Source organism: Vombatus ursinus, unplaced genomic scaffold (genome assembly GCF_900497805.2).
Source record: "Vombatus ursinus unplaced genomic scaffold, bare-nosed wombat genome assembly UNPS02000582.1, whole genome shotgun sequence".
In the NCBI taxonomy this organism is placed as follows: domain Eukaryota; kingdom Metazoa; phylum Chordata; class Mammalia; order Diprotodontia; family Vombatidae; genus Vombatus; species Vombatus ursinus.
Window position 1 is genome coordinate 12882775 of NW_020940360.1, and position 15281 is coordinate 12898055.

A 15281-nucleotide genomic window follows, 5' to 3' on the forward strand; every position below is an offset into this window, starting at 1 on the left:
CTGAATTGGAGAATCAGTGGTGTGTTAACAGCAGTGGTACTTGATCAGCAAGTGATTATTAACTCCTTCATAAAAGAGGAGGGAAATGTTGGTGTTACTATTAAGGGCTTGTTACCAGTCACATCTGTATTGAGTTGACATCATATCACTAAGATTCTTGTGTGATTTCTAAGAATAATAACCTGTGATTTCATTTATGGGAATATTCTTTCCAGTGATTAAGCTCACCCCTTCTAATACCTTCTCATCCTGTGTAATTCTACCAGCAGGGGTCCACTTCTGAGGAGCCTTCTTTTAGATCTCTTGACATTGCATGTATACTAATGGACTACACAGGCTAGCCAACCAGTATCCTTTGGGCTCCCTGAATGACCAGCCCACTCTTTTTCTTACCATTCATCTCTCTGGTGATGCATTTTATGATACTTTTCTTACATAATGCTGCAACCTTCTCATTCCTACCACAAGTCTTTCTATTGTCTTTGTGTAACTTAGAACTTCAGTTCTTAAAAGATTGTGACATTCCTTGCTTTGTAGCCATATTACAGTGCTGAAAGAATATTAGTGTTTAATAGATGGGCCTTTGTTTCGGGAAGAAGTTGGGCTCATTAAAAGCACTGTACAATCTCCCAAATGCAATCTAGCTCTCTTTTCTCCCATTTATTTTTGGTCCCAGTTCATTGTTGTGGAAGACAGTAGTTTCCTGATGTAGCTTCTCTTACCCTGACTCATCTTCCCTACACAGCCCCACCTGAAACTTCCTTGAGACCCAGTTTCCCTAGCTGCTTCCCTGGTGAAGGCCTCCCCACCCACCCCCCAAACCTAATTGACTCCAGCTTCTCTGAAACAACTTCCTGGCCTAGGGCCAATAAAAAGCCCAAGCCTTAGAATCTAAGACACCTCCAGAGGTCTTGTGATGGAAAATGCTATCCACATCCAAAGAAAGAACTATGGAGTTTGAATGCAAATCGAAGCACAGTATTTGCTATTTTTTTTTCTTCTGTTGAGTTTTGTTTCCTCATTCTGGTGGTTCCTCCTATAGGTTCTAATTCTTACTTAAAACATCACTAATGTGAAAATATGTTTAATAGGAATATATATGGATAACCTATATCAGATTGTGCACCGTCTTGGGGAGGGTAGTGGGGAGAAAGGGGGAGAAAAATTTTAAACTCAAAAGCATATGGAAGTGATTGTTGACAATAAATCAAAATAAATTAATAAAAAATTTTTTTAAAAGCCCAAACCTTGAGAGGTCCATGCCTCTCAGACTTGACGGGTGCCTAAGACCATGGAATTTGCTTGCTATACCTTGATGACATTTCCAGATGGAGACAAGAAGGGGCCGTGTCCAGAGGAGCCAAGTGCCACTGTATCCTTCTCACATATTTTTGCTTTGTTAGAACAAAGTAAACCTCTTCTTTTGTTAAACATCCTGTGACTTGTGAATACCTCATTTTATCCAACATTCAGCCTGCACTAAGAGGATGCTGGCTTTAGAGCTATACCTGCAATAATTGTTGTTATTGTTGTTCAGTTGTCTCCAATTCTTCATGATCCTATTTGGTGTTTTCTTGGCAAGGGTGCTGGAGTGGTTTACCATTTTCTTCTCCATCTCATTTTACAGATGAGAAACTGAGGCAAACGGGGTTAAATGACTTGCCCAAGGTCACATAGCTAGTAAGTGTCTGAGGCTGAATTTGAATTCGGGAAGATGAGTCTTCCTGATTCTGAGCCCAGCGCTTTCTATCCTCTATGCCATCTAGCTACCCAAACAGTCGTATGCGTGCTATGTTTGTCTAAGATGTATGCACTGATGAGCAATCCAGATGCATGTCATAGTCTGAACAATAGGTATTCTTTGTCCACTTGGCTAATACCATGTGAATTGATGGTCAGACTCTTTTGAATGATTATGGATCTCATTTAGGAGATTTGGTTTTTCTTTACTTCTGGCTAAAATATGCATATATAGAGAATTAGAACACACTCTCTTCAATAACAGAAATTGTTATTCATGTGATAAATATCAGTTCAACACAAATGACACAAGGCAGTATGTGATTAATTATTAAGCTACCATGGGTTAGAGTTATGTAGAAAAGCTGTATGGAGGGAGAGGAATTTGCAATGAGTCTCGAAGTGTAAGTAGAATCTAAATAAATAGAGGAAAGAGTTGTAAGCAAAAGTTCAGAGTGTGAAGACAGATGATATATTCTGGGGGAAAGAGTAGACTGATTTTTTAAAATATTGTGTTGTATATCAACTTGACATTGGCGTATGCAGCTTTGGCCTAAACCAGCCAGTGAAACAATCCCTGGCAGCCAAGGGCTGTGAGAGGTATGAAGCCAAAAAAGTTATAAACGATGAATCTAACAGTGAATGTACTATGATGACAGTGTCCTTGCTGGGTTTCCTACTTCTAGCCTCTGTAAAAAAAAAAAAGCAAGAATCATCCTCCTAGACTGTTGTTTTGATCAGCACTCAGAAGCTTGTATTGACTCCTAGCAATTGCCTTGAAGATCCAACTAAAACTCCAGATTTCAGACCTTAAAGCCATCTATTAACTAGCCCCTGTTGATTTTACTATTCTTTTTCCTTCTGTAACTCTGACTCATGAGCTTCTATTCCAACTAAACAAAGTTCAGCAATCCCTCACATGAAACCACTGGACATGCTGTCCTTTTAAACTCTGACTTTAATGCAAACACTCACATATGTCCAACCATTGCAAATGTAGAAAAACCGAAACAATGCTGAATTTGGAGTTGGAAGACTTGCTTATAAATCCGAGTTTAGCCATTTCATACTTAACCTTAGGTGAGTCAGGTTATCACATTACCTACCTCAGTTTCTTCCTTTGTAAAATGAGGGGGGCTGGATGAGGTTTTCCGTATGGATCTTTTAAACTCTAAATCCATAATTCTAAATCCTATCAATTGTAACTCTGCAATATCTTTGGAGAGCATCCCTTTTCTGAGACCATTACTGTTCAAGCTCCCGACACCTAATTCAGACCTTTATTGACAAGACTATTAGAACAGCTGGTATTTAAAGCCCATAATCTGTTTTCAGCTTACCTTTATAACCTTCTTTTCCACTTATCCATTTTATGTTCTAGCTATACTAGACTACTACTAGCTGTACCCCAACTTCACCATGCCGTGTTCTACCTCTGTACATTTGTACCCTCATCCTTGAAATGTGCTACCTCCTCATCTCACTATTTAGAATCTTTTTCTTCCTTCAAGGCTGAGCTCAGATGTGAAGCCTTCCTTGATATCTCCATGGTTAAAAGTGCTGTCTCCATATTCTCATTGCCTTAGAGTACTTTATATGGCTTTCTCTTTTACCACCATCATACCCTACTTTGTACTATACTTATCTGCATATATTCTCTGGATAGATTCTCTATTTCCATTTCCTTCCTAATAGAATGGAAGTTTCGTGAAGATAAGACTGTCTTTGAGTTTTTTTTTTTGGTTTTATTCAGAACCTTGAATATAGTAGATACTTAATAAATGTTTTTAAGTGAATTTGGTTCTTGGTCATTTGCAGCAAACTAAAGGGATTAGAATTTTCAAGTAACTTTTCCCTAGCTGTGCTACCCAGCTTTTGTTTAAAACAATCAAAAATGTCATCAAAGAGCCCTGTAATGCTGGCAAGTTTTTAGGGATCTGAAATTTAGAGACCACTTTCTGGTTGCTCTTGTTTCTGTGGTTGTAAGGGCTGGCTGGAACTATCTATCCAATGAAATGAGAGGAGAAGCAGCTAGGTAGAACAGTGGATAAGAACACTGGACCTGGACTCACGGTAGGACCAGAGTTTAACTATGTGACCTTTAATTTCCTCATCTATAAAACGAGGATAGTAATAGTATCCATTCTTCAGTGCTACTGTGAAGGTAAAAGGAGATAATATTTGTAAAGTACTTTGTAAACCTTAAAGTGCTATATAAATACTAGTTATTATTATTGTTATTATTTTCAGATGAAACAACTATAGTCATCTGGAAAGGAGGTTAATTTTGTCAAAGATCAAATGAATGTCTTGTTTCTTACATTAGGGCTTCTGTGATTTCATCCATGTGTTTTCCTATTTCAAAGGTAGAAGGTACTTAGAGATCATCTAGTCCAGCCTCTCATCCCATTTTACAGATAAGAAAGCTGAAGCCCTCAGAGGTTAAGTGAATTGTACAAGTTCATACAGTTAGTGGCAGAACTGGGACTAGAATCTAGGTTGTCTGACTTCCATTCTGAGGCTTTACACTGAGAATAGTGTGATTATAAGATCCTAGGTGGCACAATGGATAGAGAACTAGCCCTTGAGTCAGAAAGATCTGAGTTCAAATGTGACCTCAGATACTTACTAGCTTTGTGACCCCGGGCAAGTCACTTAACCCTTTTTACCTCCATTTCCTCATCCGTAAAATGAACTGGAAAAGGAAATGACAAACCACTCCTGTATCTTTGCCAAGAAAACCCCAAATGGGGTCACAAAGAGTCAAACACGACTGAATATGACTGGACAACACAAAGTATGTTTATGCTCCGTGGATATAGGGGCAAATCTTCTCAAAAGAAAGGAATGTCCAAGTCAGATTTGTGAAAGGAAGAGAGCAAGGTGACCTGGTAAGGAAAAAAAAAAGAATTCAAAACCCACTTAGGTTTGTGGTTATATTTCTGTAAGAGAACTTATTCCATCAGTGGTGGCCAGATTCCCTAATATCCACCCAGCCAGGTATTCCAGCTTGCTTTCTGGTTAGTAGCAAGCCAACTGATGGAATGAATATAATTCCTATGGCAGAATCTGAACTTAGTGCCATATTTTACATTCAGAAAAACTAAAGTGATTTGCTGGGCTAAGGAAAGAAGAGAGCACATAGTAGGTCCTTAGCAGATTTTTCTTATCAGGATTGTCAGGTTATCTTCTGATTATATTATAGCTGCTAATCTGATGTTGGGGTAAAACTGGCTTTCTTGTTATTTTTCATATACAACATTTGATTTCCCATCTGTGTACCTTTGCATACATTGTGCCCCATGCCTGGAATGTACTTCTTCTTCACCTTCACTTCATAGAATTTCTTCCTTCAAAGCTCAGCTCAAGAAGATATAGAGAGCATTACAAAATGTAAAATAAATAATTTTGATTATTTAAAATTAAAAAGTTTTTGCACAAAATAAATGAAACCAAAATTATACAGAAAACATAAAATCAGGAAAAAATTTGCAACAAGTATCTGATAAAGGCCTCATTTCTCACATATATAGAGAAACGAGTCAAATTTATAAAAATACAAGTCATTCCTCAATTGATAAATGGTCAAAGGATATGAACAGACAGTTTTCATACAGAGAAATCAAACCTATCTATACTCATGTGAAAAAATGCTCTAAATCACTATTGATCAGAGAAATGCAAATTCAAACAATGCTGAAGTACCACCTCACACCTATCAACAGTGGCGAAAATGACAAAAAAAGGGAAATGTTGGGTGTTAGAGGGAATATGGGGAAACTGGGACACTAACAAATTGTTGATGGAGTTGTGAACTGATCCAGTTTGGAACTATGCCCAAAAGGCTATAAAACTGCATGCTCTTTGATCCAGCTAGGATAAACCACTGCTAGGTTTATATCTCAAAGACATTCAGAAAAAGAGGAAAGGGCCTATTGTACAAAAATATTTATAGCAGCTCTTTTTGTGGTGGCTAAGAATTGGAAATCAAAGGGATGCCCATAAGTTGAGGAATGGCTAAACAAGCTGTGGTATATGATAGTAATGGAATATTATTGTGCCATAAGAAATGACAAGCAGGATGGTTTCAGAAAAACCTGGAAAGACATACATGAACTGATGCATAGTGAAGTGAATAGAACCAGGAGAATGTTGTACACAGTGACAGCAATATTGTTTGATGAAGAACTGTGAATGACTTAGCTAATCTCAGCAATACAATGGTCTGAGACAATCCCAAAGGACTAATGATGAAACATATTATCTGCCTCCAGAGAAAGAACTGATATTGTTTGAATACAGACTGAAGCATGCTCTTTTTCACTTTTTCTTTAATTTTTTCCTTTTTTTTAAGTGTTCTTATAAAAAATGACTAATATGGAAATGTTTTACATAATTGCACATGTATAACCTATATTTTATTGCCTACCATCTCAGGGAGGGGGTGGGGGAGGGATAGAATTTGAAACTCAAAACTTTAAATAAAAATGTTAAAAAATTGGGGGGGGGGAAAGCTCAGCTCAACCTCCTCCTCCTATGTGCAATCTTCTGTTCCCTCCCTTCCCTGCCCTCCAAAGTGGTACCCTCCACCTGGAAATTAGCTGTTATATATTAAATTTTCTTTTTGTATGTTGTTTCCCACCCAATATAACGGAAACTCCTTGAGTTAGGGACTATTTAGTTTTTGTATTTGGTATTTCCAATGCCTAGCACAGGGACTGGTACTTGGTAGGCATCCAATAAATGATCTGTTGGATTGCACTGAACTGATTTGAATTGAATTAGAAGAAAATGTGGGGGAAATCTATTTGAGCTGAGCTAGCTATCCTGTCACTTGCTATGATTTTTTTTTATCTGAAAAATTCATTTTCTGATGCTTCCGTCTAAGGTAATTGGAAACTCAGTGCTAGACCTTGGGTGTTAGTGCCAGTGAAATTGGCTTTATTTAACATTTACAAAGACTGAATGGCAGTAGTGATATTTCCAGCCTCAGTCCCTTTCCTTTTCAGCCCACCTCCAAATGGAAATCATCTAGAGAAGATTTTCTAGAGGCAAACTGTGGATTACAAATGTCTGAGAAGTGCTGCATGGTCAGAGTGTTGTCTGCCTGCGTTGGTGCAGTCACTTTGCTGTTAACTCCCAGCTGTGGAGGGTGGAGTTTCTGTGTATCTGTTGTGTGGATAAGCAGTCGTAGGTTTTTTTTCCTCCCAAAGTGTTTTCATGAGGATGATTCACTACAGTTTTTCGACCCCCTTATTGACTCTCCTTCACACAGACACATACACACCTCTCCACACCCATGTATTACCACCAGAGGAATGAAAACTTGGTCTGTCGGTCAGCTGGGCTTCCTTCAAGTGCATCCTGCTGAATTGTGAATTAATCCAGCCAGTGAAAAGAATGTTACAGGTCTTATGTGACGGGTGCTGGAGAACGGGTACAGCTCAACAAATGTCAAGAGATCCCAGACTTCAGAAGATGTGGAGAGTGCACTAGGAAGCCACAAAACATCTCAAGGCTAATGGAGATCTTCATGTACTTTTAGATGTGTGTTAATCAGCTAGCAAAAGAGGCTAAATGTGGGATAGGGAACAAGCAGCAAGCACTCCAACATAAATCACTCTGGACCCACCGAGCATGACAATCTGAGGAGGATAATGATCTCTCCAGGAAAGAATTTACTGCAGTAATCAGGGAAAAGAGAGCAAGATGTAGAGAGGGGGAAAGGACCCCCAGAAAGTAAGTATCATCCATCTTTACACAGAGCTTGTAGCAGCAGGTGGAAAGCTGTAGTTTTCATTAACTGGTGGTGGTATCTAGCCACCTTTTACTGGATAATAAATGAATGTTTGTGATTGTAGCATGCATAATGTCTCAGGATTTTTGCCGTTTTTGTTTGCATGCGTCTTCTGAAACATCTTTCAGGAGATTACATGTAGCTGCTTCTAAATATTGGGTCCTCTTACATATAGCTGCTTCTAAATATTGGGTCCTCAGAGACTAGCTGTAAAACTCTCAGAAGGAGACAAAGACAGTCTCCACAGACCTCTATGGCTGTTCATTTAAAGAGAAAACAGATCACACTGCTGCCGGTTAGAACTAGGTGACCCTCCTTTGCGCATATAAGTAATGTAACTAGGGAGGGTGCCAAAAGAGTGGGTACAAATTGAGCAGCAATGATAATGAGTAGTGGGTGGGAGGAAGAGAGGACAATCTTTATTATAATGGAAGAAGGAAGAAAAGTCTTCCAAGTCTCCTGCCTGATTTCCCCTGCCTCCTATACACCCTTGGGAACGGATGCACATATACGCATGTTATTGCCTGATGAGCTGAGAGCATGTTCACATTTAAGGTTTCATTCCCAGACACTGTGAAGTGAGCAACATGTTGAAAAGTGACTTGGGCAAAAGAAATTACTGGCAAGAAAGGATCGATTTAAAAAAAAAATCTTTACTGATAATTATACTTTCACAAAGACATGCTGTGCACGTAGTAGGCAACTAATAAATACCTAAAATTTAAAGGAGTAAGCTATAGTAGATTAGAAGAGGGGGGAAGGGAATGCCCCAATATCAAGGAGAAATAGTTAAATTCCATCCAGTGTGTCACACTACCACTCCCTCCCTTCCTATTTTCTCTTCCTTTCCTATTTCTTCTTCCCCCTGCTTTATTCACTATTATTTCAAAAGGGAGGAAGAGTGGGGAGAAAGGTTGTGGTGATAGCAGCTTCCAGCTATGTAATATTTTCTTCATCCTTTGCCTCTAGCATTACCAGTGATGTGTGGGAAGGTTTGGGCACCGAGGCCAACTCTCCCTTATCCAAGTTCACAAATTGTTATAATACTTCTTTCCCTTTCTCCCCACTCACCCCAGTTGAGAAGTTGCAGATTAGGAGCCAAGAATATTATGAGAAAAAGTTGAGGACTGCTGTTTTGCAGGATAGGTAGGGAAATATTCTAAAATTCCTGAAGAGAGAGAATCGTACCACTAATTCTGTGGTACTACTACTTCAGTCCTACATGAGACTGTGGGCATAGAAGTGATGGGTCAAATGTAGTAAAATTTAAAAGGGCTTTTCCTTCCTTTCCATCGACCTACTCATAAGCTCATTTTTTGGGTGGTGGTTGTCCTTAGAATGAAGTGGTTGAATCTGAACGTGTATAGCGCTTAGATCTCTTACCATGAAAGTGGTACGGGTTGGATTATCATAATTTATACTAGTACTTTCCAGGTCATTGCTCCTACTATTCAGCACACACTGTGTTCATCCCTTGGGGAATATAAAGGTAAAAACATAGACCTTGCCAAACTCACATATTAATGTGAGATAACATGAAAAGAACTATGTACATATAAGATATATGCAGTATAAATGGGAAGTAATTCTCACAGGGAATGCACTGGCAGTGGGATGGGGAGGGGGAGACACTGGGAAAGGCCTCTTGCAGAAGGTAGGATTTGAGTCCACTCTTGAAGGAAACCAGGAGGCCAAGGAGAACTTTCCAGGCATGGGAGGAGGGGGGTAGTCATATATCACTTAGGAAAGTGATGTAAAATTCAAAGAGAAACAGATCCCTACAGGCTACATATTGACTTAGAAAACCACAAATTAAAATTATCCACGTGGCACTGCATTTTTATTTATTTTGTTTAACATTTCTCAATTCCATTTTAATCTGCTTCTGGCCCTTTCTTGGAAGGTTTGTTGTGTGCCTTGGGTTGGACATCTCTGATTTAGGTCATTCCCCTCATTTTGTAAATAAAAATACTTGAGACTCAGTGAAGTGGAGGTCATATTTTTTAATGGAGCTGGTATTTCAACTGTATAGGAAGCACTTCCTAAGGAGCACAGGCTAGGAAAGAAGATCAGCATCTGCCATGCAAATTAAAAGTTTTGAAGAGTTGCTTAGGAACTTGTCTGGAGTCACCCAGTCAGTTTGCGCCTGATGGAGAACTCAAACTCATTCTTCCTGCCTGAGGCCAGCGCTCTCTGCCATGCCACTGTTGCCTCTGACTCAAGGTCACACAGGTGTTAAGTAGCTGACAGGATTCAAACTTCGGTTCTTGAAAACCCGGGCTCTTTCCAGTAGGACTGAGCAAGGATCCAGGCATCTGGAATTCAAGTCCTGAATTTGCCACCAACTCTGGAAAGGGTCCAGAATTCCATTGGCACTGTGACTCAGCCTGTTAGCTGGGGGGCATGGTCTTTGACTCAGGAAGATGGCTTGGCAATTAGGGGGTTTAAAAGTGGTTTTAAAACACAAAACAATAAATAGTACTAACATTTTTGCTTTTAACATGTCTGGCAATTGTTCCTCTTGTCACTTACAAAAAATAATAGTGACGTGGCTTGTTCCAGCAAGAGATGGTTGAGAGGTTATTCATCTTTTTATATGGAAAGCCTCTGTTAGAAAAAAATGAGGCTATATAAGTAGTTTGAGGTCATACCTGTAAGTGTAGTTATATCATAATCTTAGTGCTTGGCAGAGCTGTGTAGCCTCTGCTGAGCTGAATTGAGTGTCTCTCTTTTTCTCTGTTCAATCATTCCATCTATTACAGGTGATGACTGGGCACCACTCTGTTGCTAGGTGTGGCTGCTTAACTTGGATGGACTCTTGAAAACACAGTGAACATATTAGTGAAACCCCAGAAACCAGGTGAATATTGTTCCGCCTAAGAGCTAAACATGCCGGGTTGGCTTCTCAGCTCTGGTCACAGTATTTGTACAAGCTGGTTCATGATATCTGTGTAACAAGTGTGCATTTCTTTTATTTATTTATTTATTTATTTATTTTTAGTTTTCAACATTCACTTCCATAAGATTTTGAGTTCCAAATTTTCTCCCCATCTCTCCTCTCCCCACCCCCCACCCCCACCCCAAGATGGTGTGCAGTTTGATATAGGCTTTCCATATAGATTCATATTAAACATATTTTTACATTAGTCATGTTGTAAAGAAGAATTAGAACCAATGGGAGAAACCACGAGAAAGAAGAAACAAACAAAAATGGAAAAAAAAAGAGAGAAAGAGAGAAAGAGCAAATAGTATGCTTCGATCTGCATTCAGACTCCATAGTTCTTTTTCTGGATGTGGACAGCATTTTCCATCATAAGTCCTTTGGAGTTGTAACAAGTGTGCATTTCAAAGAATGTACTAATGATAGCTATGCATATTTATCTTAGTATTAACAGCTAGCATTTATTTGGTGCTTTACAAAGCACTTTGTATCTCATTTGAGATAATATCTCGTCACAACAACCTTGCAAGTTATATACTATTATTATCCCTGTTTTTCAGATGTGGAAACTGAGGCAGGTAAAGGTTAAGTAATTGGCCTCAGGTCATGCAGTTGGTGCCTAAGACAGAAAGCATTTAAACTCAGGTTTTCCTTACTCCAATTCCAGCTTTTTATGCATATAGGCCACAGTAAGTACACACAAGTATACAAGTAAAAGATAAAGATTTTGGGGGTGTAGGGCTCGCCTACGGTATTGTGGCTATCTACGCTTGTATTATTTCTAGCCATTAGGGCCCAGTATAGGTTTTCTTAATACCTGATGTAATCATGTAACCTAAAGGGAGGCTTAATGTATTTGTCTGGGTGTGCTTCAAATTGATGAAATGTGACAGAAGTTGCATCATGTATTTGGAAAAGGAAGAATGCTTTCAAATAGTTCAACAATCCCTTAAGAAAAAAGTATGTACTTTAGTGGAAGGGAAAGGGATTTCTAGATATAATTTCCAAATGAATTGTTCTTACGCACTTTGCATTTCACTCTGAAAGTGAGAGCTTCCTTCTTGGGATTATAGAAAAAACAGAGTAGGAAAAAGCATAAGTCATTCATCACTTTGTTGTGAGGACCGTCTCTAGCTAGTTTGTGCTCCTACGGCCCAAAATGGGAATAGATAACTGTCACCTACAGAGACTCTCAAAACTTTGTTTTAATCAGATGGATTTATTGAGATTTCCCTTTTTCTCCCTTTGCTTGATAACCTCAACTCATATTTTGTGCTGCAGATGAAGCAGAAGAGTAAGAGGACTGGATCATTTAACAACTGAAGAATCAGTTATACTTTGGAATTGGCTACATAGTGATGGAATTGCATGGTTGTTAAACTGACAATAACCAAATAGCAAAAGATGTGCAGATCTCTCTAAATGAAAATGTGTAATGAAGACTCCCCCACTGGAATGTGCACTTGAGAGCCAAGACTGAGTTTTTTTGTTTGCTTGGATTTTTTTTTTTTGGTCTTTCTTAGTATCTCCAGTGCTAAACACGATACTTGGCACAGAGTAAGCCCTTGTTGACTGCCTCAGTGTTGAAGGGTCATGTGTTTTGAGACACATCACTTTTCTTTTAAGTTATTTTTTCACTTATATATTTCTTAAGTTTGTTTTGAAAGACAAACTATAACTGCTCTACAATCCTAGCAATGATGGATTGGTCCGTTGGGTATTCTTTTCCCCTAAACTGCCACTCCTTTCCTAAAGGAGAAAATTAATCCACTTAAGCAATCTGATGAAACAATTAATTTTTAGATGCTTTATTATAATTATGGGTCAGGGCTGCTTTCAGCTTCAGGGCTGCATTTAGACCACAGGATAGCAAATGCTAGATTGGGCTCTGAAATTTGCATCAATTTCCATCTAGCATCCTATGAGATGTACAAGGTTAGTGATGTGGGAAATGAGGCATCTAAACATGAGCTTATGAGTTTGCTTTACTGGTTATAGTACTAGTCTTGAGAGAGCCGAGTTAAAATACAAAAACAAAACAAAAAAGATTTGGTTCTTAGTGGTAAAATCCTGTTTATTTTGGCAGGCTTGTGGAAAGAGGAGCTAAGGCTTGCTGGTTCTAGCTGCCCAGAGATAGGCTGTCTTTCTCAGTGCCCAGCAAGTAGTTTATAATAAGATTTTTTTCTCCCCCTTGTCAACTGGTAAAGTCACATTACCATGCATATTTCATTTGCCTAAATAGAAATTCCATTTTGGCGGTAAGGTGGTCTCCAAATTCTTTTCAGTATGAACTTGTTATAAAACTTATTAAATAAAAAATTCTATCTCTGGGCTTCTCTCTGGTATGTTGTTGCAGGAGCTAACTGTGCAGTACTCTATTTGCGCTTTACACAGTGATGGAGAATAAAGGTGAAAGGACAGAAATGGCTATTGCCCTCAGAGAAAACTCCCAGGAGAGAATTTGTAACTCACGGCATTTTTTGGTTAATGTGGTGTAGAGTCTAATAAGCGCATGACACACAAAAGAGAGAGTGTGGTGAGCTTGGTGGTAATACACCAGCAAAACGCCAACAGTTCTGCCATGTATAATAAACTGGAAGATATTCTTGGCAAAAGAAAGATGGCATCTCAGCCAGGAAGCATCATGGATCCATGTTTGGGCTGTGGGTAGTCAAAAGTAGAGATGTAAGGTAGTACATCCTATAGTCATGGGCTTATTCGATCAGTCAAGCATTTCTATGCCTACTGTGTGCCAGGCACCACACCAAGTATTAGGGATTCAAATTCAAAAGTGAGATAGTACCTGCCCTTAAGGAACTTACATTCTACAAAGGAATACCAGATGTTCACAGAGAAGTAAATGCAGGATATAGCCCTCAAAATGTGTGGGTGGGGCAAGACAGACACTAACAACTGGGGAAATCAGGAATAGACTTTTTGAAAGAGGTGACATTTGAAATAAACTTTAAAGTTAGATAGGGTTCCAAGAGACAAAGGTGAGGAAAGAGCATTCCAGGCATGGGGAGATGTTATATTAAAAGATAAGGAAACAGGAAAATAGAATGCTGTGTATAGAGAAAAGCAAGCACTCCAGTTAGACTCATATATGTAAGTGAATTAATGGCAGCCAGGTGGCACAGTAGATTCAGTGCTGGCCTGAAGTCAGGAAGACTCATCTTCCTGAGTTCAAATCTGGCCTCAGACACTTATTAGCTGTGTGACCCTGAGCAAGTCACTTAACCCTGTTTGCCTCAGTTTCCTCATTTGTAAAATAGACTGGAGAAGGAAATGGCAAACCACTCCAGTATCTTCACCAAGAAAACCCCAAATGGGGTCATGAAGAGTCAGACAAGATTGAAAGGACTGAACAACAGTAACGTTATAGTGAATGCCAGAGAATAGCATGGAATCAGCCTGAAAAGATAGACTAGAGCCAGATTTTAGAGGGCTTTAAATGCCAGAGTTGATAATTTGACTTAAAAGTACTGAGGAGCCAGTGAAGCTTTTTGAGCAGAGGAGTGACATTGTTAGACCTTGGATTTAGGAACATCTGTTTGGCAGCTATATGGAAGACAGATTGAAAAGGGAAGAGACTAAATAGGAAGAACAATGATATGAGGCTATTGAAATTGTCCAGATGAGAGTTGATGAGGGCCTAGATTGTGGCATCAGAGATTTAGAACTGAAAGCAACCTCAGAAGTCATCTGAACCAATCCCCTTATTTTACAGATGAGGAAATTGAGGCCCAGAAAAGATAAGTGACCTGCCCAAGATTGCACAGGGAGTGAATAGAGCTGGAATTGAATCCAAAGTCCTCTGATCCTACATGCAATGCTTTTTATGCCATACAATGAAGGATGTATGCTGTTGAAAAATGTTTCTAAAAGAGGAAAGAAAAGAGAGGATATTGTTCATTTTCAGGACACCCATTTTGGAAATTCCATCATGTCCATTGCTTTAGCCACCCAGTTTGCATGGCCTGACCTAATCCTTTATTCCTTTCCTAGTTACTCACAGCCCCCACCAAATAACAGTCGGGAAAGATCCTTTCCTAAGAAATAAAGTAGTCGGAACCGGGCTACGGGGTGAATGACACTGAGGGCCATTTTGTTTTGTAACCCACAGGTCCTGAAGATGGCATAGTCATAAAACTCACCTTCCAATGAGGTTGGAGACACCTCTGTCTGTGGGGGCAGCCTGGGTCGCAGGCTTTGTTTGGAACTGACGGAAACTTGTCCGAAAACCTTTCTCTCCTAATTCATGAGCCAGCAGGATGTGGTCGCTGTGCTTTCAGAACGCCTTCTCATAGCTGCATACAAAGGCCAAGCGGATAATGTGGTGCAGCTTATCAACAAGGGTGCCAAGGTAGCCGTTACCAAGGTAACAAGAGGAAAAACTCTTTAGAAATTCCCTGGGAACCAGCCTACGTCTTACTATTGTCTGCAAGACTGTTCTTTTTGGTTCACAGCTTTAAAAAAGCTGCTGCTTCTTTTTTTTTTGGTGGGGGAAGGGAGGGAAAAAAGGAGGGGATTCAAAGTGCTTTTATTTTCTGTCTTTCATATTAGGTAATTTGTAATTAACATTTGGCATGCATTAAAAATCACATGGATTTTTAAAATCAGTATGAACCCCCTCTGTTCATTTTACAAGACAACAGTATCTGGCAAGAGAAAATTGAACATAAAAGTATATAGTGTAAAATCCATGTGCTAACCGACTTTAAAATGTATATCAGTTTTGGAGGTCTTCACTTACCCCCTACCAATGGATAAAATAGTAGTCATGGGAGGTTTTCAGTGACC

At 39.3% G+C, this 15281-nt stretch overlaps 1 protein-coding gene across 5 annotated transcripts in view; it reads left to right on the plus strand.

Annotated features, from left to right (window-relative positions):
- The window catches only part of ANKRD6 (ankyrin repeat domain 6), a 278033-nt gene that overhangs the window by 163716 nt on the left and 99036 nt on the right, over positions 1 to 15281 (plus strand). For 4 of the 5 annotated variants that reach the window (XM_027856743.1, XM_027856752.1, XM_027856760.1 and 1 more), the window contains exons 2-3: positions 10300 to 10397; positions 14605 to 14859. In XM_027856743.1, the coding sequence (XP_027712544.1) occupies positions 14740 to 14859 (120 nt within the window). In that variant the 5' untranslated portion in view covers positions 10300 to 10397; positions 14605 to 14739. The remainder of the gene's footprint in view (positions 1 to 10299; positions 10398 to 14604; positions 14860 to 15281) is intronic. The other variant, XM_027856749.1, reaches the window with a different exon arrangement.